The following is a 27,008-nucleotide window of genomic DNA, read 5'->3' on the forward strand; positions in this document are numbered from 1 at the left end:
CCCAGTTTCATTACAAGTTAATAATTGTATGTAATGCTCTTTCTGGTGGATAATCCATGTAATTACAAATTCATTACCTTATGATTATCCCCCATGTGCCACTCTGGATCTAGAAGTCATTTTAGCAGTGCTCCCATGTGCCGCTAGGTGGTTCCGTTCTGCACTGACGTTGGAGCGCTCCGGAAGTGGCGGCGAGATGCCTCATATAAATGCCACACCTGCGCACTGACCTCAGTTTCTTGCTTATAGAATTCCACATTGGACGCGGACAACAAATCAATTATTGTCACAGTGTGCAGATTTCTAATTTGGGCCCTTTTGAGATGGTAGAGACCAGTCCACACATCGGGGAGGTGGGAGGGCAGTGGGGAACCTGTGGGTAAATAGAGTATCCACCAGAAAAAGCATTAGAGTCTGTGGTGTGGGCTGAGCCCAAAATGTCCTCCAGAACCAAATGGACAAAATGTAATTCCCGTCTGCCTGATGTCAAGAACAAGCATGCAGTGTGCAATGCACTGGTGGCAGCCTTAGCCACGGTGGAATGGGCCCTCAGGCCTTCTGGAGGTTGCTTTTGGGCCAGTGTCCTAGCAGATCTTTATGCAGTGGACTATCCACCTCAACAGAGACCTTTTCTGCACACCCTGTCCTTTCTTCACCCCAGAGAACCCCACAAAAAGCAGATAGTCCACCGATTGTTCTTGGTACGATCAAAGTAAAATCTTAAGGCTCTTTTGGGGTCTAGTTGATGGAGTCTCTTTTCCTATTTAGAAGGGTGAGGTGGATTAAAGAGCGTCGGGAGAGTTATCGATTGCCAACTATGAAAAGGAGTCACAGCTTTGGCAAAAAGCAGCCCTGGTCCTTAACACTTGTTTTTCCAGAAGATGTTGAAGGGCAGATGCACTGAGGGAACCTGGTGCTCACTCACTCAATGAGCTGAGGTGATCGCAGTGAAGAAGATGGTTTTGAGAGTGAGAAGAAGCTGTGATCAGCTATGACCTGGTTCGAAGGGGGTGCACACTGAGAACGTTAGGACCAGATTGAGATCCCACTGTGGCATCACAAATGGTTTGGGAGTGAAAATGAGTGTCAAACCTTTAACAAACCTCAACACAATAGGTGGCTTAAAATAGGACAGTTAGATCGGTAAACGCTAAAAGGCTAGGCAAATAACGTTTAATAGTTCCCACTGAAAGACTTTTTTTGTTTACCCATGCAAACTACAACTCATACAAATTCTACCAATAAACTTGGACTCAACACAAGATCATTATACAACAAGACATATCCAAACTAAGGAAATAATGTCACAAGTGATATCATCAATGTCATTTGTGAGGTCATCTGACACATCATGGGGGAGGTCATGATCACTGCATTTGGGGTGTGAGTTATGGTTTCCATTGTGGGGGCATGAAATGTGGTTAATTTGGATAAACATAACCATATTTCCATTTTTACTGTAATTTTAAAGGCATTTCTGAGACTTTTAAAAATGTTAAGTTTTCTATGCAAAAGAAACAAACTATAACTCATCTCCAACAAAGGTTTTTCCATCGATTAATATATATGCATGCACACACAGAGTGACATGTATACAAAAAGTTAACAAAGTCAAAAGGTAAACGGATAAGGTGGCACCTGTCGGAGGCTCCTGAACTGCAACTGTTCCTTCATAACTTTGGTAACTTTTTTCTGGTTGCCATCTTTCTGGAGAGGCTGCCTCCAAATCTTGTCAGTGAGATCAGCTCATTGTGTGATACCAATACAAATTGGCTGCAGGAACATTTCCTCGTACCAGATCAAGCAGATAATAAGTTCCCCAAACAGCAGAAAATGACTGCAGGTCCGTGGAATTCTTACCTGTAATTGATGTATTTTGGATTCATTGTTCCGCAGCATTTCTTTGTGCCTTTCTATTTCTACTTCAAAGCCACACATTTGGTTGTGCAAAATCTGGATGCTTTTGTTCTTTTCCACACTTTCATTCTGCAGCAGCGCCACCTGTGAGAAAACAAAACCTGAAATTAGTATGCAGGTCTACAGCACCTGTGTGTTCAGGCCAGCGATAGGATTAATATGCACACTGAGAGCCCAGTGCCCTGGACCACCCGCAGCACAGCGGTGCCCTGCGCTATTATGACCAACGTGCTGCTCCCTGCCTTACTTCCTCTCCTCACATCCAATTGGGGCTCATATGCCGATTAATGAATATTCATGAGCTGGCAAAGTTGTACCATGGATACCTTTAAGACACATCCAATGCGGAGAAAGAGCATCTATAAGAAGGCAAAAAGGAACACAAAGTCAAAAATATCCATACAAAAAGAGCCAAAGGTCAAGTAGACTGCGCCTAAAAATCGCTGATATCAGTCTAAAAGGGTGAACACCAGCCAATGCAATATGGTTGAGGCTATTTTCCACTGCTCACATCTAATTTTAAAACGACAAGAAGTACGGTAATCTTTGAGGCAGCAAGGGCGGCAGCAGCGGGATCATACAGTTGGCTGTCCCCTATTAGTGGCACAAAAGCACCACTGCAATGAAGTGACTTCTCCAAGTTAGATCCAAGCATCACGTAGAGAACAAGGAAATGCCAAAGACTGTGTTGGTAAACGCTACATGAAAACACCCATCAGTATATCGGGGTGACTTTAACCTTATTCTTTTACACATTTGGCCTTTTGTGAAGTGGCGGCTCCTCCGCTAAGGCGGAGGAGCATCGGCCCACTGATTTTTAGCAGTGAAATAAAGGAAAAATAAAATAATAATAACTCAACATTATTATAATTGTATTTGTTACTGCTGCCGCAGCTTTGCAGGGTGGGAAGCTCTGCTCTCAGAGCACAGGGAGTAGTGGTGGGCACACTGAGTGTGCATGAATGTTTGGCCGGCCAAACATTTATGCACACTTTGCATGTTCTCAACCCAGGCTGTATTGAAGCTTGGGTCAAGAACATGCCCAGGCTCCCACTGCCTGTCTGAGCGCCAAACCATGCGCTCAGACCAATCACAATGCTGCATTGCAGCGTTCTAATTGGCTATGGGGAGCCTGGGTATGCTTCCTGTTCTGGCTTGAGCGAGGGACTATGGAGGAGAAACGCTGCGAGAAAGTAAGATATATATATATATTTTTTACACCCACTTCCCCCCTGTGCCCGCCCGCCTCCCTCCCTTGATCGGTGCCGGCCACAACTGCTTTTGTGACTTCAAAGGGCAGACATGATTTTAACGTATAAAGTGTTTTATGTGCTATTTTGTTTACGACTATGTCAGAAGTATACAATGTATATACACAGGGCTCATACTCCACACTGCAACCGGCATACATTTTGTCAAATCTCCTAAAACTCTGTTTTACAATAGGCACAAACACCACACTTGAACCTACATTCAGAACATCCCAGACATGTAACAAAATAGCATATAACAATTTCTGAGCTTTCTTGATTATATTTTACATTAAACGGCCTAATTAAGACTGCCACAACATCGGCAAAAATCCTACATTTCGTTATGTCACACACTGCTACCACTATTGTGGTTTTACAGTAATGCAGTAAAACCACATTTATATTTACTGTGAATGTTTGTTGCCCCCATACACGTGGCAAATTAAGTAGCGACAATCACATTAGCACAAAGCATCTACCTCTCGTTTATTATTGCAACACAAAATGGTGAACTTTAAACCAAGCAGTATCACCAAAAAGTGGTGCATGCACTGTGTGCTGTAGTTAGTGTGCCACTGACTAAAATGCACTTGTAATACAGTGTGCGTGAGATCCCCCTCTTATTGACTGACGTTCTGCGTCCAACCAGCTCCAAAAAAGGTCCTTAGTATGCAGTCATTCATGCTCTCAGTTTTTAAAAGGTGCGTTTTTAGGGGAAATAAAAGGTACTGAATCTTTCATTGCTCTCAGCAACCACTCATTTAGCACTTAAGTTATAGAATCAATCTTCATGCATGAAAGTGTAAAGAAGGATTTTATTTCAATGGCCAAGTCATAAAACAGCAGTGCGCTGCATCTGTTGACTGAACCAACAGGCGGCTCACTTACTCTACTACTTACCTATAGACAAAGGGAATAGATTAAATATTGAGCAGGTACACATTGGTTACATTGTTTGCACTTCTGTCACTGAGGAGTAGCATGTAGCCTGAATGCTTAGGAGGATTCTGACTGAGGGATGATGATCCCTGGTAGGAATGGTCTAAACAAGAAGGGTACGTCATACTGGACTGGCATGAAACTTTAGCCAGCCACAGCTCTGGAGATGAGCAAGTTCCCCAGCACCAAGCCCACCATACCCTCAGGAAAGTCTACACTCAAGGCCCCACATACAGAATAGATGATCTACCTATGAAGGTGAGAAGCGGGGGGGGGCAGTTGGAATGCCCTAGCATCCTCCCGCAAGTGAACACCGCCGAAAGTGGTGGCATTCTCCCATTCTGCAGTGTCAAGAATGCTAGGACTTTGAGGGGACAAAGTCCCCCTGAGTGTTTTGTGCTCTATAAATGGTGTCATCCAAGCAATATGCGAACACACCATGGAATTTCCATTCCAATATTTGTTTGTGTGTGCTGCGCAATTTGGCCGCACTGAAGCACTCCATAGCCTGAGTGATTTTATCTGTGAGAATGCCATGTGGACTTTATTCTGCCCTCCGCTGACTGGCATTGAATAAAAAAGTAAAAAATTACCCATTTTGGGGGACTCATCACTTTATAAATATTTATATAATCGGGCTAGCATTCAAGACCTACCTCCGGCCACCAGGGTGGTCATAGTATTATGGTACCAATCGCTCCGCAGCATTGACTGGCAGAATCGCCTGACCGGTGCAGCCCGATGTGGTGCAATCGTCTTCTTCCCCAGGTGCAGCGATTACAAGGGTTCCAGAGCTGAGACCGAATTGATATTTCTACTTTGGCTGACGTTCTTCAGGGCATAATCCTCAAATCCTTTTCTAATTTTCAAAAGGAATATTCCATTCCGCACTCCCAGTTCTACAGGTATCTTCAGTTTCGCCATGCCATCCCTCCTCATCTTAAGGAGATTTCCATCCTCACTGAATGTAATCCACTAGAGGGAAAGCTCCTCATGGGCCTCATAGACCATAACATTTCCAAACTATACCAAACATTGATCACTCATAGCGTGTCAACACTGGTGTTCCTTAGGGAAGCCTAGCAAACAGACCTTGGTCTCCTGGACAATGATGATTGGAGGGAGGTGCTGGAGTCCCCCCGTGGGGCCATTAACTCCTCAAGACTGCGACTTATACAGCTGAAATATTTACACAGAATTTATTTCACCTGATCGCGCCTTTAAAAAGCATGCCTTATTGCCTCACCACCGTGTCTTCGCTGCAGAACGGAAGAGGCTACTTTCATTCATACAGTATGGTCATGCCCGGTTCTAGACAAATTTTGGAAGGGTATACGTAGTTGTTTGGCTGAGGTGTTGGGGTGGACTATACCCAATACACCAGCGCTCCTACAAATAGCAGACGACATTGGGGGCAATAGATATAAACGTCATTTGTGGCCTTACTATCGCCAAACGGGACATAGTCCGATTATGGAAAGCATCCACCTCATCCCCACTGACCGCATGGAAGCGTGGATTGGATTTCTGCATGGGGCTGGAAGAGCCGGTTTTTAAAGCCCGTGGGTGCCCACACAAACATATATACATATGGCAACGCTGGGAAGATTATAGAGGAATCATTTTGAAACCGCCATCGCCACCCGCATCCCCAATGTTGGAGGTTAAGCCCCACAATTAAAACTTGTATCTATATATCGCCATTATGTGTCTGCCGGGACTACATTAGATAATTTGATATTAGTACCCTGGTCATGTAATAGAGACAATGCTTTAATTTTCCATAACGCCACAGTTTTTCACTATGTTTAATTTTGTTTTACTTTTTTTTATTATAGTTGGTTTTCCGTTTTATATAAATTGTTCAATGTAGCTCATGATGATCAATATTATTTCATACATTGTATATTCATATCATTGTCGGTGATTATTATGTGGACATAGAAAATATCAATAAAGTTTGTTCTTAAAAAAATTAATTAACCATTTTATTTGGTGCAGATGGAATTACTTGTTGAGTTCTGCCCATTGTGTCTCAGTACAAAATGTTTTGACAACACACAGTTAATAACAGAGGTGAAAATGGGTCACTTATGAGCTCTTAAAATAGCCATTTCTGCTAGGTATACAAGCATTTGCAATGCAATAGGTCTCACATTTGCGAGATTTTGAGCTATTGGCATTGTAGATGACAATGCCTTTTATTTATGTGTTTGAAAGCCTGCAAGCAACGGCTAAGTACAAAGTACACATAAATAAAAGGCTTTGTCATTTACAATGCCAATAGGTCAAAGTTTTGAAAATGAGAGACCTATTGCAGTGCAAATGCTTGGGTGTGGAGACAAAAGCAGCAAAATATCAGTCAGGCGGCACACTATGCTAAATCCAGATTTTTAGCGTACCTGTTTTTAAGCCACGCCCTTAATTACATTGGCCGCACCCTTTTGAGAGACCCCCAGTTATTTCATCCCACCTAAAGCCCTGTTTAGATGTGTAGAAATGGTGAAGATAAACAAACCCTGAGCAGAATCATAACCAGAAAACAGAGCGATTTGAGAGATTGAAAGTGTGGGAAGCCAACATTCTGCAGTTGGGGGAACAGATGTGTGCAGATGTTGAAAGGAATGATATACTGGAGTGCAGTAAGGACTGAAACATAGGCTGGCGTGCTCCACCATGGTGCTGGGTGCGGCCGAGGATCAGGACTCCCGCGGAGCTGCTGCTTCTACAGCGAACGTCGAGCCCTACTCTGCTCTCACCCTCAGCTTTGGCCGAGCGCCGGCCGTGAGGTCAGAAACGAAGTGTGTAAACAACTACAGGCTACAGTGACAAGGCAGTAGGACAAGGGTCGGACATGTTGGGTGTGGGTGATGAATAATAAAAGCGGGAGCCTGCTTATACATTAAGCGCGGCGCCCGTGTTGTTAATCTAAAAGCGGGCACCGTGCTGAAATTTAAAGCGTTGCACCCGGAGGCGGGAGGGGATGTGGGTCTTTAAACCACGGGGACCATTGTTGACTGTGTTCAGCCGTGTACAACAAGAGAAAGGCGGGAGGGAGCCATGTTAAAGATAAAAGGTGTGTGGCACGTTGTGGGAAAAAAAAGGTTTTACATACTCAAGGGCCCCTCGCATCGCATGTCGCTTCTTTTGAGTGCTGTGAGCGGTGAAACATAAGGCATGCTGGGAACGTACAACAATAAAAGCAAAACCAGCGCGGAACTCGTGAAATGGGCGCAGCGCTGGTAAAACATGTTTGCAATTATTAATAAAAAATAAATTAAAAACAGGATGGCGGGCAGAAGGGAGGTGCATGAAACAGAACATACGCCCTCCAAACATCTCTAATAAGAAAAAGAAAAAAGAAAACAAATGCTGTGTGTGTTAGCTGGGAAGGGAAATGTGTGCCGGCAACAGTAGGTACTCGAAAGTCATTACAAAAAAATAGTGCTTGACAGACTGTAAATAAAGCACACCGAGTAACAACACATGTAAAAGGTCCAGTCCTGATGGGAGGTTAGAAAAGAAGACAGGGAGGTACTAAGGAGGGAGCAATAAGCCTATTAACAAATCAAAAGCCGGAGGAGCCTAGCCTGCAGCCGAGATGGCCGCCTAGCTCTTCGGCTCCGCCGACCCTTGCGCCCTTCGTCGATATCCTGGCAAGAATCCTGTGCCTCCGAGCCCTACGCTTACCTGCGCCACGTTCCTGACCACGTTACTGTGACTCCGGCCGAGAACGGAGCTGCCCCGGCGGAGTTGAGCCCCGGTTTCCATTCCGGCCTTCCAAGCGGTCGCAGCCGGGCCATTGTTTAGTGGGGACGGCCGGCGGCGACAACGATAGCAGCGGCCGCTGTGGAGAGGGAGGAGCCGGTGCACCGGACCTGGAGCGCGGCGCTGGGATTCTCACAGCAGCCTTTTCCATGCTCGGCTGCCCAGCGCGCCCCGCTCGCAACATTGTATCCGGCTCTCGTATACTGTATCCCGGCCCAGCTGGGAGAGGGACGGGATCGCTTCTTTGTTGCAGCCTACAGCAGCGGACGCCATCTTCCGCATCGGAAGCCCTGGTCTTGCCGGTGGGTTTCCCTGCACCACAGATTCCCCTGTCCTTGAGGCCTCTCCACGACCGGCTGCCTCCACGTTTCCGGCACCACCAGGGCCCCGCAGAGAGCTCATCACTTTCCAGATACCGATGGCTGGTGAAGGGGGCTTGCTTCCCGGGGCGCTCGATGGTTGCTTGCCTAAGATGGCGGACGCAACAGCACCCTCCATCCTTGATCCACCGCTGGGGCTTCGCGACATCCTGGCAGCACTGGAGGACCTGCGGTTGGCCTTCCACGACTCTGCCACTGATTTGGAGGACCGGTTTGATTGGACTTTTTCAGCTGGCCATGATGATTCTCCAGTGCGGCATGTTAAGCCACATCTTCAGTCGACTGTCGGTGGATCACCCGAGTTGAGGTATGTGGCAGTGACGGGGGGACGTGTCCCAGTGCCCGCTGCGGTACTCTTCGGCTCTGCCCTGGAGGAGTCTGACAATACTGCTCCCTTGGTACGGCCGGAGCTTGTGTCTCAGACGCCGTTTTGCCCATCTTTTTTGTCCTTTGGTGCCACGTTTCTGAGCGTCCTCCTGGACTTGCTTCCTGTACATCGGCCGGCCGCTACTCTGGAACTTATGCATCGTCCTGCTCCCTGTTGTACTAGCCATGGCATAGCGGTGGCGCATTCTGTGGTCCTTTACTATCGAGCTTCACTCCAGTTTGACTTGTCTCTTACACCTCGACTTCTGCAACGGACTCCATGGTGGCCCATCCCGTCCAGGTTGGCTGTACTGCAATTTGATTCTGTTGGACTGCAGATTCGAAGGGGCCAAGGCTGAGGAAGGGGGTTTTTCTTGTTGCACATTGATACGTATATGGCTGGGACTGGGACTTGTGACTGTTGGAGGTACATGTAGCATGGGTGTTAGGTCGGGGCCTGGGGTTGGGTGACCGCGGATAACGATTTTGCTTGCATTGAATAGATCCTTGGCCCTCCTCCGATTAACCGTGTCATTCTTTTTCTTTTTCTTCTCTTTCTCTTCTCCTACATTTCGGGTACTCTTTTGGGGCGACAGACACACTGCTAAGGGGGGTAGGCCATAGCCTCTGCATGCGTGTAGGGTGGGGGGTATATTTCCTTGTTGTTTTTTTTTTTTTTTTTTCTATGGGCCTCCTTTTTCTTTCTTTCTCTTCTCTTTTTCTCTTCTCCCTTTCTACTCTTTACCTTTCTCGCTTGCTCTTCCCTTTCTTCTTCCTTGGGTCGATGGGAGGATTGGGAACTCGTGGGTAGTGCTTGGGGATCGTCATGTGATATGTTTCTTTTCTACCCTGATTTCATCGAGTGCGATTGATTACCTTACGGATAATGCTTGCTGACTCTTCTGATGATCGTTGCCCACTATAGTCCTAACTGCATTGCTTTGATTCGGATCCTTCCAGACCTGTTGCTATGGACTTATTCAAAACTTTATAAAAATTAAACCTCATCATCCTGGCGCTCGGCGGCACAATTGTGTATAACGTGACCTGGTCTATTCGTGCTTGTATTGATATGCTGCTGAGTTGTATAATTGCTTGCTGATGTGCCCTTTATTGTCGAGGCCGGCCTGAGGGTTGTAGGCCCGTATTTGTCTGCACATACTGTTAAATAAAGGTTTTCCAAAAAAAAAAAAAAAAAAAAAAAAAAACAACAAATCAAAAGCCAACATTTACAAAGGAAAGTCACAGCAGCCAATTGAAAAGATGGGCAGAGCTTCAAGTCCATCACATGGGCTGCCTAGGCTCGACCTAAAAAGTATTTCTTGCTTGTATTCTAATGTGAGAGAGGAACTCTGAGTAGGGTTGTAGACCACCAGCAATAAAGGGGCACCTTTAATGTAACTGTGCTGGAAGAGGTGTTTTAAAGAGGACACCTACAGCAGTGAAAAGATGTGGAGGCAAGTTCAGAGCAAGAAGGTGCGTACTCCTTAGTTCATCCTTTCTGCTCTAGTGCGCTCTCCTGAAAGTGATTGATTGACCTCGGGGGCAGCAGCACTTCTTTGATTGCTCAGTCAGAGAAGGTCTAAATCCTGATCGATCGTTTTAAACCCCAGGTTTCATATATGTGACACATAAACCATCATACTGCACCTCATGTACTGTTAACCTGGAACCAATCCAGCATTCAAATGGTAAGATATTTGACCATATCTCTAAAGTATCAACCAGCTACAAGAATAGCATCTTTCTTGGGGACTTCAATCACTGATGAGAGGCATCCAACAAAAAGGTGACGATAGTGCTCTTCATTGGGTTGGCCACTCCTGACACCCCTCAGCTCTTCATCCTGCCTAACTCTCACCAAAATGAAAGATATGGACTTAATATCCACATCTATAAGAAACCTCATCTGCCACCCACTGAGCATGTAAGCTAGATCACCATGCTGCCATCCTCTTTGCACTGCTAGTCAAATCTCCCACCTATTGAGGTCAGTCAAATCCATAAAAGATGACAGCCAGTGGGTAGGTGGATGCGTCAAGGCTGCCCCCTGCCCCGGCTCCTTTACGTGCATGCTATGGAGCCCGTGGCGGTATTGGCTAGGCGGGAGCTGCGGGACTGGGGCATATAGTTGGGAGACATCAGGAGTATTGTATCATTATACATGGATGTACCTCTGTTTTACCTTCGCTCCCCCCGGGAATCCCTTGAGATTCTGTTGCATTTACTGGACGATTTTGGGGCCCTATCGGGGCTGAGGATCATCCGCAGTAAGTCTCGGTTGTTCCCTCTCGCTGCGCTAGCGGGGACCCCCGTGGAGAGTCTGCCAGACATTGGTCTGTCTGGGAGCGGGAACACTTTTGGTACATGAGATTAGGGTCACGCATTCCAGAGCACAACAAATGCATCTCAATGGGGGGAGGGTGATGGATTCACTGCGAACATCGGTCGCCTTTTTTAATACACTCCCGCTGTCATTGAAGGGCAGAATAGTTATCTCCAAGATGGTGCTCCTACCTCGCTGTTTATATGTCATTTAGAATACTCTCTGCTCGTTGACCACCAGGGTGTCCAGACAGCTGGACACAATCCTTGTTTCCCTTTTATGGGCCGTGAAATGAAGCAGAGCAGCCCTGGCCACCCTAACCAATGAGGGTGAATTGAAAGTACTGTGGCTCGAATTTTATTAGTATGCCACACACATGCAGCATGCTGTGCACTGGATGGAGAATGGAGACAGAGGGCAAAGCGCATGCTGGCAAGGGTGGTCAATGCTGAGCAGCTCCCGGCGACATTGATGGAGGGCTTTGGGGGCCCGAACAACGCACGATACATGGTTAGGCAGACAGCTCGTATTTGGCAGAAGCTAGTCACAGTTGTGCTAAGGCGCGCCCCCTTTCACCTGGAGTTGCCGGTTTGGATACTGGCGTCGGTCTGACGGATGGCTGAAAATATGTCCTTCCAGGCATGGGGGGATGGAGGGCTGTGAGTTGTTGGGGGACGTGTACCCCAAAAAGCACTTTATTTTGATTGAATATGTGCAGGCGGAGTTTGCATTGGGGCCTGGCCTCTTCCTGCATTAAGCTGGCTTGGCAGAGTTGGCCAGGCACACCTGGATTACCTTTCCGGCGGAGTTGTTGACGTCTGACACTCTGGAGACCCTACTGCCCTGTGGGTCTGGTAGGCATCTGATATCTTTAAAATATAAAGCTTTGAAAGCAGATGCGTCTGGCAGCCGGTTGGAGGTCTGGGTGGCTTGGGAGGAGGACTTGGAGGCGCATATTGAGGATTTACACTGGGCTCACATCTGTGCTCTCACTCAGACTGTATTGAGTAATACCCACTTTAAGCTGGTCCATTACAACTTTTCGAATCGCACTTACCCAACCACCTCGACAGATATCTCAGTTTCAGTCTGACCAATGTCCCCGCTGTGGATCTCAGGGGGCTGACTTCCCTCACCTGGCCTGGGGGTGCCACCAGTACAGAATTTTTGGATTCGGGTGGTGGGTGAATTCACATGTACCACTCCACAGCAGGCCACGGTAAGCCCAAAGTGCAGCTTACTAGGGAATATCAGGAGGACTGAAGGTCGCAAGGCTGTCGTATAAATTCCTGCAGCTGGCAGGGATTCTTGCTAGACATAGAATGGCTATCACTTGGATGGGACAGTGCGCCCTTGAGATAGAACACTGGCAGAGATTTGGCGGAATGCATGCTAGCAGGAGAGATTCATATGAAACTTAGCAGGCGGGATGATATGGTGGAGGCAGATATCCTTGTGGGGCGGGACCTGGGTGACAGGTTCTAGGTCCCAGATTCTGATCTGAACAGTAGTGACAGTGATGGCATGGAATGGTAGCCCTTTTTGGGTAGGATCCCCGACGAAGGGTGGGAGGGAGGGGGGATGAGGAATGTATCTGGCCTGCTCTGCTGTGCTACGTTGTTCCCTCCCGGAGCAATACATCGAAAGGAATGCTGCACTGTTGGGTACTGTTCCTTTACTTACCTGCTGTAACTGTGGTTACTGTTATTACTGCTGCAAAGTTGGCTTATCTGAAAATGAAAGATAAAGGTTTTTTAAAAAAAAAAACACACACACCAGTTGCCTTAACTGAAGGAGATTATCACATAGCAGTCATGGCTCACTGGAAACTCGGGTTCTGACATATGTCCCCAAAGAAATGACAGCCATTAGGGAACATTTGGCCTAATGCATGAAAGAAGTGGATTGCAAATCATTATCAGCAGAAAATAATGAATGACAAAGATCCAGAATTTGCTATGTGTGACTATATCCTGGTTTAAAATAACAAATTGGTAATATTCGCAATCGCAAATTACCAATTTGCTAACATGCATTTGGTACAAATCGTGGCAATCACAGCCTCGAAGGGAGATGACATCATAAAAAGCAGGAAGCTTACAGAGGGAAGAATCCTGAAGTTCTGGAGTGCAGAGAAGAGCAGGACAGGAGATCGGCAAACGACAATTTGAGAGGGAAATGTCAGGAGTTACATGGAGGAGATGAATCCACCAGGAGAAGGAAGCATAAAATTAGTGGCACTGAATTAAGGATTCCTCTAAACAAGCATTGCATAGCCAATAGGTCTCGCTTTTGGGACCTTATAAGTATTTAGTTATGCAGCACAATATCCTTGGTGCAACAACATCAACTGTTGCATGGCTAAACACTTATAAGGTCCCAAAGGCGAGACCTATTGGCTATGCCAATGCTTGTTTTTTGTCGTTCTGGATCAATGTAGTTACTTGTTCTGCGTTCAGTAGCTGGCAATCTGCTATTGAATGACTGCAGCGTTTGTTGCTGATCTGAACAGCACAAGGAAAAAGAAATGCATTTTCAAACAGGTAAGCACATGCAAGAACAAGCACATACATAGAAGAGAAAATAAAAAGAAGTCACAGAAACACAATCTCGTCGGACACAACTGCTCGGACCGCAGACACTCACTGTAGTAGGAAACCAAAATGGTGCATTATTTAAAACGCGTAATGTGACAACCAATGATACAATTATTCATATTTCGCGAATAAAGTCGAGTCTTAGCAAAAGTGTAAAGATCACACGGAATCCCTTTAAAGGAGACATGTCTCTGAAGGGAAGGCAGCATTAAACATAGTCAATACAATTCGGATGCAGAGAGCAGAGATCTGAAAGCCGCAGTTTTAATTAACAAGCCATGAATCCCACTAATGAGGTGGAGCGTCGTGACCTGTAAGACCCCTGCTGTCGGGGCGCCGCGGCAGCTACAGGCCTACAGGTATTGTGGGGCACGTGGTGGTTGGAAAGGCTAAAGAACACACATGAGACAGGTGTACGGTTGTGGGCCGGAAGGTCCCGAGTGACCTCCGCCCTTTTATTTATACTCTCTCTGGCCACGCAAGGCCAGAGAGTGATACAATGTGTGGGTGCTCTTCCGGGGCTGTTGGCTGCCAGAACAACTAGACCGTTACAGTGACCCTCAAACACAACCTTCCAGACACGTTTGTGCGCAGCCTACGTAGGCAGCTGTTCCCTGAAGTAACTTGCACATCTCCAAATTCCTTGTGTAAAACTGCCTCCTAAATTGAATTACAGATCAAAGTGAGTGGCCTCGAATGGAGTACGAATTCCAATCTTCAAGCCGCAGCTTCAGTTCGGGCCGGGTTTTCATATTCAGATCCTGCGCGGGGACAAGAACAACGCAACATATGACGACATGCACGCGGCTCGACCGAAAAAGTGTGTCCAAGAACATGACAAGCTTTTTTTTCAGAAAAGCTTCACTAACAGTTCCTGATGTGATTAAGAAGAGAATGCAAACTTGCATTCAACAAAATATTAATGCTGCTGATGTAACTAAAGTATCAATGAAATAAGAAACAGATGGTATTATTTGTGTCTATACACCAAGGAGCGACTGACCACCATAAGGCAGGAGGTATCGGGAAAAGGTGCTGTACCAAGCAGAAAAACATCACCTACGCCCTTGAACAAATGATAAAATCTACTTTTCAGCCTACAGCTATAGCTGGTGTCAGCAATATAGACACATCTGCACCGACTGTGCGAGATTACAAATATAGTTGATGATGAAACAGAATGCGAGAAGGGAGGAACAGGTCCCCAAGTACTGCAAAGATGCAAAGAGAGACTTGTGTTGCAGACACGGGAAGAACACAGGGGTATTAACTGTACAGGAGTAGGATGGATTTATTGCGCATCATATTGGAGGCACTACCAAGTTGATGATGGGTAGACGGACAGAGCGGTACAAAAGGGGGTGGTGATGGACGGAGCATCAGAACCAATCAAACACTCACACCCAGTCAACAGATCTGGGTTTGATCCATCACCGTTCTTTAGCCCACTCTGCCACCCCAGTTCGGACATGGCCATATGCAAATCAGTCTGACCCTGTGCCTCATGGGAACAGTCCAGCCCGAACTGCCAAACCATGCCTTCCCTGGACCGGAAACAAGCATCCTAGGACCGGTTTCTGGCATTTCAGCCATCTTCAGCCAGGCTTGCTTAAATCCAGTGGCAAAGTGAGCAAGGGACTCACGTCTGAGCATACCCTGCCAACTTATGGCGAACAAAGCGGTACAAAAGGGGGTGGTGATTGTGTTTTGGAGCGGCAATGCATTCGCAATTCCTAGGGGACCACTTCCTTGTGAAGTAAAAAAAAAAATGTTGGAGAGCAAACTGGTTAAGGTAACCCCTACCAACTCTCAAACACATTTTTCAAAGTGTTTTTTTTCAATGGTGACCATTTTCCTTTAGAGAAAATGGGCTGCATAAAAAAAAGCCAGGCACTACTGCAATAACCCAATCTCTTAAGCAAAATCACATGGTAACAAATCAGATGCAGACTACTGCTAAAAAATTCCAACTTCTCATCTATTACCCCACCTCCTCTATGCCACTCTCAACACTGCCTGACCCTTCCAACAAGCAACACACCATCAATCTTCCCCTCACCACTGTGAGCCACCACCCTTGGGCTCTGCATCCTTGTTTATCCCTCTCCTCACGCTACAGAATGTAGCATAGTGTTTCATTGCTTTGTAGCTATGTTATGGCTCTATACAACCATAACATGAAAATAAAGAAGCCATAATGAGGAAATTCTATATTTAAATTTTCCACACTTAGGGGCCCATTATGATATCAGGCAGATCGCCAACGCAGGGCCGGTGGTGGCCACCGCCGGCCCGGTGCTGGCGATCCGTCCGCCAAATGTCCCTGGTTCACCCCCGCCATATTAGTATGGCGAGGGGCACCGCGGCGGATGGAAAGACCCTCCGCCGCTTTTCTGACAGTCGGCTTGCCGGCCGGGCGGAAAAGGCACACAATATGCCATCCATATTAGTATGCCTGCAGTTGGATGCCTTTCCATGGCGGACACTCTACCATGGAAAAGCATGCGGTGAAAACTTTGGGGGCCCGTTGGGGGCCCCCAGGGGGTTGGAGAGGTGGGTGGCTGAACTTGGGGGGTACCTATGGTACCCCCCAACATTGGCACGCACAAGGTGGCCTGTCACGTTGTGCATGCAAATGCACAACATGCATATTTAACAATGTGGCGGGTGCTGCTCAAAGCACCGCCCGCCACAATGTTGAATATGCGGGATGCGACTGCCAGGGTGGACGGTCGCATCCGGTCCCGTATACCGTTACGGTGTCCGCCCGCCATCGTAAAGGACCCCTAGATCTCACTGCTCCTTCTTTGATTTGTCTGCTCTAATGTACTTTTGTATAAGTTGTATTTAAATCACATTCTTTTTTTTAGTAGATGTTCTACTTAGTTGTCTGTAAAGCGTGTTGTTGCTCACGTGGCTAAGTTTGCCATCTAGAAATACCAAAAAGAAAAGTATTTAAAATATTTAATATATGACAAACCACAATGAGGAAAGGAAAAACTGAAGAAATACTAAAAACAAACATTTTAAAATAATTAATATATGACAAACCACAACGTGGGAAGGTTAAACTTAAGAATTCATTTGTCTGAGGAAATATTATAGCCCGCAGAAGCAGGCTATACGGGCCAATAAAGGCCCACTCCAGTGTTTCACCTCGGGCCTTTAACAAGGGAGCTGGCCTTTTTAAGGCCGGTATAGCCCGGCTATGGCTCACTTTGAGGCTATTAGAACATTCAGTCCCTGGAGGGCAGAACGTCCTAATTATAACAAGCATTTGCAATGCAATAGGTCTCGCATTTACACGAGTTTAAGCTATTGGCATTGTAAATGACAATGCCTTTTATTTATGTTTAAAAAACAAAATCTAAATAAAAGGAATTGTCATTTACAATGCCAATAGCTCAAACTCGGGTAAATGCGAGACCTATTGCATTGTAAATGCTTGTTATCATCTGACATTTGAGAAAGGACGAGGAAGAGAGAGAATAGGTAAACAGTTACGAAGGAAAGCATGGACCCAAAAGAACATCTAGAGTGAGCAAAGGCCACTTGAAGTGTAGGGTGTTGGGAAAAATAGACATCAGGTGGAATCAAAACTAGTGAGAAAACAAGGACGAGAAGGCAAGTGAGCCCTCCTAAGCACCCAACTTTATCCAGGACTAAATATCGCCACCGGGGGACGGGGTAAGCGATCTCGCGCTCACTGTGGCTAGCCTGATTGACCAAATAGCCACTGAAAAAAGACTTTTCCCGGACAGTGGGGGAAACATCAGGGGGCTGTCTTCTGTAACACACCCCCCCCCCCCCCCCCCCCCCAGGTGACGTGGCCTTTCCAGCTTGCTGGCTCTTTTGATGAGTGCATGGTTCTCAGTGCAGCATGGCCACCCCCGACGTTGTAAGAAGTGTTCCCTCAGAGGACGAGGTATCGCCTCCGACCAACAACAGAGGAGAGTGTTTGCTGGTTGGTTTACTGTATTAGTTAGAATTCCACAGTCCTGATCGATTGATTGATTAGTAATGCCTGTCTGTCAGAGTCAATCGAAGGCAACGGTATAGCTAAATATGCTCTTGAGGCAATCTAGGCACGGCAGTCAAAACCGGGCAAGTTGTAATTAAGGTCACCGGATAACTTCATGTTCCCCACTCTTACATTATTTTAAGTTGCCCATTTGTTTCAGCAGAAATGAACCTAGTCTACAACTCCAAAAATTGGAGGAGGTGGGTGTAATGAAGTGTCAGTCCGCTTGATGAAGTTGAGATCAATATTTTATTGAGAGTACAGCGGGATCAACAAGACAGCACCAACTCTTCAGCCGTTGCTTCTCTCTCTCTGGAATGAATGATACATCACCCGATGCATCACTCCATTCCATGACATAGAGAGTATTCTACAGTATAGATCACAACACATCCCCTTCCCAATAAAACAGACAACAACACATGTCAACAAAAAAGTTCAACCTCATAAAAGCTGTGGTAAATAAAAATTCCTTTACCGGGACTGAATTTGATACAGAAACATTATAAAATAGCTCAGTAAAATGAGAGGCAGAATCCGTGATATTAGAGTTTCGGAATGGGCTTTATTCCAATAATCGATTATAATCGGATGCTTCAAGTTCCATCACCACGGGGGTTCAGGAAGTGAAGTACATACTTTATTGACAAGAAGTAACTTTTATAGTACATACATTATAATGAAGTGAATACAGTAGGCGTAACAATTGATAAGGACATTGACGTTTGGTCTGCGTAACCGAAAATGGGTGTAATAATGAGTAAAAAGGAACATGATTGGTTATGATGTAATACATAGGTGGATCTATAAGATAATACTTGGCATTGATGCGCGCGCAGCAGTATGACGTGTAATTGACGTGTAACTAGGGGGTGACGGGGACTTGACATTTAGCTCTATGTGTGGAGACGAGAAGTCTGGGGGGTCAAGTCAACCTAATCCCAAATCATATCTAACATCCTATGTTTAAAGAACTATGTTATCCATAAAAGAGGGACTCTCGGACAGAATCTATTCTATACTGACTGTGCGTGCGTGTACAAGCGTCTAAGTGTCTACACTGAATGCGAGGGGGTAGGAATATTCCATGGTAACAGGGCTATGAATTACTTGCATGAGGACAGAGAAGATGGGCCTTTTTGCTTGGTAACTGGAAGAATGTTTACTTAAACTACTAGGCAGGAATGCATCGGCTGAGGGGGAGGCAGATAATTCGAAGGTGAAATACAGTTCTTGGCAGAGAGTAAGCTGATGTCAGGCTTCGTGAGCCGCGCAGAGAATGAGACAAAGTTCATGGTCACAGATGCAGGCTCGGGCTGGAGCTTTCAGAGGCAGAAGGCAAGAGGAGTTTTGATGACAGAATCAGGGCCTACTTGCCTGGACTGAAAAGTGGCATAAGTGAACCATATAAAGCCGATGGCCTTTCATATTTAGGAATGGGATATCCGGCCTATACATGGCGGATCTGTCAAAGGACATGTTGACGGTGGACGCACATGTATTTGCGTCTTCATAACTGGAACTGGAGGGAACATACATGTACTTGTGACATGCACATGGAACCGTTGGGGTCCAAGATAGGGGACATAACTGACCAGAAAAATCCATATTTCCACATTCCCTCCTTGTCCCCTACTTGCCCTTCAAGAGATATCAATCTTCATCAATCCATTGATCTGTTCATATAGCATCATTTGTTCTTCTTTCTTCTTCCGGGATCTTGAATGAAAATCTTGATGTGGAATGCACGATGTGGCACACAGACCACAAATTGCTGGTCCACATTGTAGACATAGACAGCAACTGAATAGTATGAGAAGGCCAATACCTAGGAAGGATAAAACTCTCCATCCCCAGGCTGATACCGTATTCCAAAACCAACTGGACCAAGTCCAAGTGCCTGGGTTCTGGTGTATCTGGCTTACAATCTTATGAAGGCGAGTGATGGCTTTATATACAGATGGCGAATTTTCTGGTATGAATACGCAGCAGCTTGATCCGATGACCCTACAAGCTCCGCCCCTATCAGCCAGGATGACGTCAAGGACAAGACGATTTTGAAGCACAACAATCCGCATAGCAGACTGCTCTTCCGTTAAATTGCCTAAGGCGGAAATAGTCTCATTCACTACTGCTTCAAGGGTTCTAGTTAATCTACGTATCAGCTTACTATTGGTAACAGTACCTATATAGGGAAAGATGCCTTTATTAAAATCTACATACTTGTCCCATGCCGTCTCAGTGTAATCGACAATGGGGAGATCTCTCCGTTCTCTGTTGTGTACTAAATGAATATTTCTGTAATAATCAGGAGGAGCTAGGAAAACAGGTGGCAAAAGGAATGCAATGTAGCAGGTACCATCCCAATCTAGAGGTAGACGCATATATGCAGTCTGACCACATATAAAGTAGGAGTGGCGAGAAGCTCTAAATGAAGATTTTCCTTGATCACTGAATTCTACCATAGTAGTGCATTTACTATGGCCCATATGTATGGAACCAACCTTTCTTACACATAATTCACCCCTCGCTGGGAATACTGACATGGTGGGTAAGACTAGTTCAATTTCAGATACGACATTTAGAATCATGAGATTAGGTGTAAAATTACCTAATCCATATACTTCATTTTCTAGATCAGTTCCTGTTCTTTTGGGGCGACCCTCCTTGTCAGGGTAACAGACCTTGAGTAAAGCTAGGTTCAGATTTCCCCATACCCAATGATCTTGGTAAACTGCTGTGTCTGAGTCTATGGAATTAATTAAGCTAAACCATGCTCCACAGGAGCCATTATGTGTAAATGGATGTGGAAAGAAAGGCAGGACTCCTTCATAATTCTGATAGGGAGGGAGTCGGCCACACACCCAACAATTGGTGGCATTACTAGTCTGATGGGAATGATGTAACATACTAATGAAAGTGTTATTGCGCAGCGCAAGTCTATAAGACAATTCATGCGGAGGTAAGTCACTAAAAGAATGTTCAGCAGCAACATTATAAACATGTCTAGAAATAGGGTAATATATGTGCAACAACATACTTGTAATAATTATTAAAAGACTCAATAAAAACAAAATTAATAATGTCACTATGCAGTGGCTACGCAGTGATTTACAATACGCCTGTCGTTTCAACATTTTTCGGGTATTTTCTCTACTCAGGTCCAAGGGATACATGTCAGAGACAATTCAACCGCTTCACCTTGGAGAGGACTTAAACAATCAAATTGCTCGACTGGTTGGGCCTAAGCTTTAGTTTGTAATTTTCAGATTTGTTAGGTTCAACAAAAGGGAGTTTTGTATCAGTCTGTGAGGGAGTGCAGGGCACAATGTCTATATCCGAAGATAGTCCATGAAATTTCTTGATGTGGCTTGAATGAATCCAGCCCTTGCGGCCCTCGATCTTCACGGCTGTTCTTGTGGTCAACAGGACCAACTTGGGTGCTTTCCACCTGGGCTCCAGCTGAGTCTTTCGGTCGAAATTCCTCACAAAGACAAGATTACCCGGAACAACGTCATGGGGTTTCACCTCAGTGTTGTCGGGAAAGGCTGCAGCTACCTGTGAACGAGAAGATTGTAGTGCAGACATCAAGGAAGCCAAGTAATCTGTCAGCATATTACAGTCAATATCAGTGATTTTGCGTGGTATAGGCGTCCCCCACATATTCGGTGGTCTACCGAAGATCACCTCATACGGGGATAGCCCTGTTCGAGAGTGTGCTACCATTCTCATGTAAAAGAGTGCAACTGGTAACGCTACTACCCAGTCGACACCTTTCTCTCTGCATATTTTGGACATTCTGATTTTCAGTATCTGGTTATGTCTTTCTACGAGACCTGCTGCCTCGGGATGTCGGACACAGTGGAATTTCCACTGATATCCTAACAGAAGTGAAACGTGTTTCATTAATTCGGATGAGAACGGCTGGCCGTTATCTGAGTAAACAGCACGTGGTAAACCGTATCGTGGGAAGAATTCTCGAACCAACTGTTTGGCAGTAGTCGGGGCAGTGTAATCTGAAACCGGGTATGCCTCCGTCCAACGGGACAGAGCGCAGACAACTACGAGAACATATTTGAATCCTCTGCATCGTTCCATCTGGATATAATCCATCTGGAGTACTTCAAAAGGATGATTAGGGGTATGAAATCCACCCTGTTCTACGGGAACGCTTTTTCCTGGGTTGAACTGACAACAGATCATACAGGTACGGACCTTTTGTTTTGCTGCTGCTCGTAAATGTTTATTGAACCAAATGTGTTGAATGCTGTCTAGCATAGCTTTTTCTCCTAAATGTGCTGGACTATGTATAGTGTTAATTATGACTTGGACCATTGAATCAGGAAGGAACCATACAGACCTTTCCTTCATCATCCATCCTTGGTCCGTTTGGATCCCTCCTAATTCAGTCCATTTCTTTATTTCGTCTGGTGTAGCATGTGTCTGTATGTCAATTACGTCAAGAGTAGGATCTTTAACTGTCATACAATGTGTCGGTGTCGGGACTATTGTCTTTGTCATATCGGGGGTTTGAGTTTGAGCAATCAGTTTAGCTGTTCTGTCGGCTAGATCATTGCCTTGGGAAATGATATCAGTAACCTTCGTATGAGCCTTACATTTCATAATTGATATTTCAGTGGGTAGATGTATTGCATCTAATAATGCATGAATGAGGGGTCCGTGCTGAATGTGGGCACCGTGGGAAGTTAAATAACCTCTCTCTCGCCACAGCACGCCGAAGTCATGTACAACTCCGAATGCATAACGTGAGTCAGTGTATATGTTGACTTTTTTATTCATGGCTTGAATACAGGCTTGTGTCAGAGCGATAAGTTCTGCGGCTTGAGCTGACAAAGTAGTTATACGATTAGTTTCAATGACCTCAGTATCTGTTGTGACTGCGTAGGCGGCTACTAACTCTCCTGTACTTGTTCTCATGCATGAACCATCTACATACAAGGTCAGGTCTGGATCTGACAATGGGACATCGGTTAAGTCTTGTCTGGGTTTTGTTGTTATTGTAATAACTTCAATACAGTCATGGGCTAGTGGGTCTGTTCCGACTACTGGTAAAAGTGTGGCAGGATTCAATGTGTTACAGCGTCTGATTTCTATATGTGGCTGAAACAATGTAAGCTCGTATCCTGTAAGTCGCGCTACAGTCAAGTGTTGTGTTTGCGTTCTATTTACAAGAACCTCTACTGCATGTGGTACTTGAACTGTCAATGGATGTCCTAACACTATGGCATCGCTTTGTCTGATTGCTAAAGCTGTTGCTGCTACTGATTTTAGGCATGCAGGCAAAGCCTGAGCTACGGGATCTAATGTACTAGAAAAATAAGCACATGGTTTGTGTGCTCCTGCTTGTTCCTGTGTGAGTACTGACAAGGCCGTACCTTCGCGTTCTGTAACAAAGAGTGTAAACTGTTTTCTGTAACATGGCGTTGCTAAAACGGGTGCTTGACATAAAGCTTTCTTTAAGCTTTCAAAAGCTTGTGTGTGTTCCTGAGTCCAAGGGAGAACAGTCGGTGTGGCTGCCTCCTGTGTTGTCAATTGAATGAGTGGTTTTGCTAGAAATGCATACTGAGGGATCCACTGTCTACAATATGAAGTGAGGCCTATGAAAGCCCGCACCTCCTTCTGTGTCTTGGGTATTGTCATGTTAGCAATTAACTGAATGCGGTCGGGTGTAAGCTGCCTTCCCTCCTTGGACAGCGAGTGACCAAGATAAATAACTCGCTGGACACAGAATTGCAGCTTAGAAGGGGACACCTTGTGCCCCTTTTCGGCCAGAAATTGTAAAACCGTCAGTGAAGCTTTCTCACATTCGGGTTCGCTTCTAGCGGTGATCAGCAGATCATCGACATATTGAAGCAGGGCAGTGTTAACCGGCATGTGGATACTGTCAAGTTCTCGTTTCAGTGCCTGGCTATAGATGCTGGGGCTTTCTGTAAATCCTTGAGGTGCGCGGGTGAATTTAAAGCTACGCCCATTTAAACTAAATCCGAACAAATATTGGCTTTCCGGATCTATTGGGACGCTGAAAAAGGCATTTTTGAGATCAATTACAGTAAACAATGTTGCTTCGGAATCAATAGCTGTCAATAATGACGAGATATCTGGGACCACAGGAAATTGTGGCACAATGCACTTGTTTAACTCGCGCAGATCAATAACCAATCGATATACTGGCGGAGCTGTAGGATCTGTTCGTTTAAGAATCGGAATTATCGGTGAATTACATACATTGGAGTCTGTTTCTACAACTACTCCTTGGGCAATAAGCTCGTCAATGATTTGTAGTAAAGCCGTTACAGCATCTGGTGGTAACTTGTATTGTCGCATTCGTGGTAGCACCACTCCTGCCTTTAGTGTGACTCGATATGGTGTAATATTCATGCAACCAACATCAGTAGGGCCTTGTGCCCATAGATGTGTAGGTAAAGTCTGCAGTCGGGGATCCATGTCTCTAGATACATAGTGACCTTTAAAATCACGTAAAAACAACCTTACTCCTTCCGGAGAACAACATATTATGGCTCCTAGGGCTTTCAACGTTTTTATTCCTAACAAGTTTTCTGGACATGATTTAGTAAGCAATAAATCTGTAGTTCGGGTCAGAGATCCTATCGTAAGTGGAAGAGGCTGTGACACTTCATTAACAATAGGTTTTCCTGAAAAACCAAGGGAAATATTCTGTGAGCCTGAGAGGGGTGCCCCTGGGACTTCACTTCGTTTTATAGTTGTTCGACTTGCCCCTGTATCGAGTAAAAATTTTCTATCTTGACCTAATAATTCACTATGTACATAAGGTCCTTCTTGATCTACAGGAATCTCGATAAGGGGTAAGTCAACTTCCCTCTCTAGGCTAGTTCATGCGTAACGTTGATACTCCGGATATTCATACTGTGCAGTCTGATACATTTGTCGTGTTGTTGTCTGTGTGGCAGCAACAGGCAACGGTGGTGCAGCTGGCACAAACTGTATTGGCTGTTGTGCGGCTGGCATGGCCTGGGCATGCTGCGTAGCTCCTTGTTCATTCTGATCTTGTCTTAGTGGCCGTGATCTTTCTTGTGTTTTACCTATGGCGATATTATGTTTTAGCACTGGACAATCGTGTACGTAATGACCTGGCTTTTTACAATAATTGCATGTCCCTTTTACAGGTCCTGCTGAATCGGAATGTGTCATACCCTTTTTATGTCCTTCAGCTGGAACTGTCTGGGAAACTAGCATTTTCATTTTCGTGTCCTTCATGCGTCTGTGTTCATGTTCTTGTTCCTCTTTAATTCTATTGTGGTGGTACTGTAACATTTGTAACATTTGTGTTGGAGTGTTACCTTGCCAGGTACTTTCGAATTTTAATACTCTATTCTTTACTGGGGGCAGGGCATTTTCCACTAATTTTGTTACAAACAGATGCGGGTATGATTCGCTACTTGCTTTTATGCCACTATTTATACCAAAACATTTCTCGAATCGGGCATAGTAATCGCTAGTGTCTTCATCTTGCTTCTGTTTACAGGCTGAAATTGTACCCCAATCTTCCTTTTTCGTAGTTAATAAACGTGGCAGTACCTGTACTAGTAGACCTGGTAGTGCTTTAGTTTTGTCCCCAAGCCCCGAACCTGGACCTCGGGCCCTTTCTTCTGCTTCTAATGCTGACCATTCTATCTTTTGATCACCTACCTCCCACTCTTTTTCCTTGAGTTTCTCATAAATGCCAGCAGGCATCAACACCTTTAATATTGTCATAATGTCGGGGTAGGTATACTCTCCCATGAGTAACATGTCTTTAATTTCTCGGTGAAAACCCGCTGGGTCCTTGTCATGACTGGGTACTACTTTCTTCATTTCTAACAATTCTATTTTCGATATAGGCGTATATACAAATACACGTTTAAACTGATTGTCCTCGCCTTTTATTGGGTGTACTTCTCGTAAGGGATTCTGTCTATCCAGGTGATACGTTGTTCTTTCCTTGACAGGCAATGAGACATGCTCTGAGCATACAAAAAGAATATACTGCTTTCTAGATACTAGAATTTCTTTAATTAATTTGGTACCTGGACCTCTCCATTTATTCATAAGCAATTCAGTCAATATGTCAGGTAAGGGACCAGGGTCCGAATGCTGACTCTGATATAGTATAATGAGTTGTTGAATCATATAAATCCCAGCTAACCTCTGCTCATCTGGGGTGAGATTCAAAAATGTGCGTACTACTGTCTCATCACTATATTTTCCGGGACTGTCCACCCAATGAACAGCTGCCCTCGCTAAATCTTGTTCATCCATAGAATCGAGAAAATGATAACCCCTTCGTTCTCGGAGTAGTTTGTCGGCGGTTTGGAACGAATGCTCGTTAGACCTTATGTTAATTATAGGTATTTGGAAATTCCTGTCATTATCTGGACATATTGGACGTATTGGGTCAGTATGACATCTAGTCTGATTCCTATTACAAGATCTTCCTCTACCTACATAGGCTATGGTGTCTGACTGTCCGGCGGGCAGTCCTGACCCTTCTTCCTCGCTTTGCTCGAACTCGTCTGTCTCTAATCTCTCTTCGTGTAGGCGTTCTATTTCTTTACGGATCTTTCGGCACATGGCTATTATACAATTTTGCTTATCGTGTCTCCCTTCTGATATATTCTGGCTCCATTTTGTAAGAATTTTCATTGCTTCCGGATCTACCCCCGGTCGGTCTTGATTTCTGATCACACAGTTTATGAGGAAACGCAACAGTTCCCCCTGTATCTCTACTTTCTGGTATTCCATAGCTCTGTTAATACATTCTGGATCTCGCCCTGTTTGAACAAAATGATATATTTTATCTAGATGCGCAGTCATTCCTGGTAGCTTCGCTAAATACCCTGCGGCTCGTCTGATACGTAATGATGCCAGGATCATTTCGTCCTCTTTACCGAGCACCGGGTCATATCTACAATCTATAAGAAGTTCCTTAAGCGTACGATCACTTACGAATTTGGGTGTACGTGAATGCGCTGACTCTTGGAAAATAAGTTTATTTATTCTAGGTGGCGTAGAAAAAATATTGGTAGCACCTCCCGTGGCCCCGTCTGGGGCGTCGGGTGTGAAAGGATTCGTCGAACGTGACACAGCAACTATAGGTGTGGACTCAGCTATAGAAGTACTTGTAGGAACAGATGCAGAAACAGATGTGCTTGCCGGAACTTGTGACTCGATTTGTTGCTGCAGGGATACGGGTGCTGGATCTTGGCGTTGGACCTCCCTGGTATGCGGTCTACGTGGGGTGGAATTAGCATACTCGGGAGTTGCGTCATCTAAATATGAGGAAAGAAAAACATCTTCTGCGGTTCTAGGATGCCCCTTAGGATGTACCTTGATTGGGAATAATGGGGGTGGCAAGTCTTTCGGTATCTCTGGAGTAGCCTTAGGTAATCCTTCGGCCAGGAG

General features: G+C 45.3%; 1 protein-coding gene across 3 annotated transcripts in view; it reads right to left on the bottom strand.

Moving 5' to 3' along the window:
- The window catches only part of TRAF3 (TNF receptor associated factor 3), a 722,485-nt gene that overhangs the window by 24,670 nt on the left and 670,807 nt on the right, over positions 1-27,008 (bottom strand). For all 3 annotated transcript variants that reach the window (XM_085626329.1, XM_085626331.1, XM_085626330.1), the window contains one exon: positions 1,861-2,001. In XM_085626329.1, coding sequence (XP_085482455.1) covers positions 1,861-2,001 — 141 coding nt within the window. The remainder of the gene's footprint in view (positions 1-1,860; positions 2,002-27,008) is intronic.

Source organism: Triturus cristatus, chromosome 9 (assembly GCF_964204655.1).
Source record: "Triturus cristatus chromosome 9, aTriCri1.1, whole genome shotgun sequence".
NCBI classification, from domain to species: domain Eukaryota; kingdom Metazoa; phylum Chordata; class Amphibia; order Caudata; family Salamandridae; genus Triturus; species Triturus cristatus.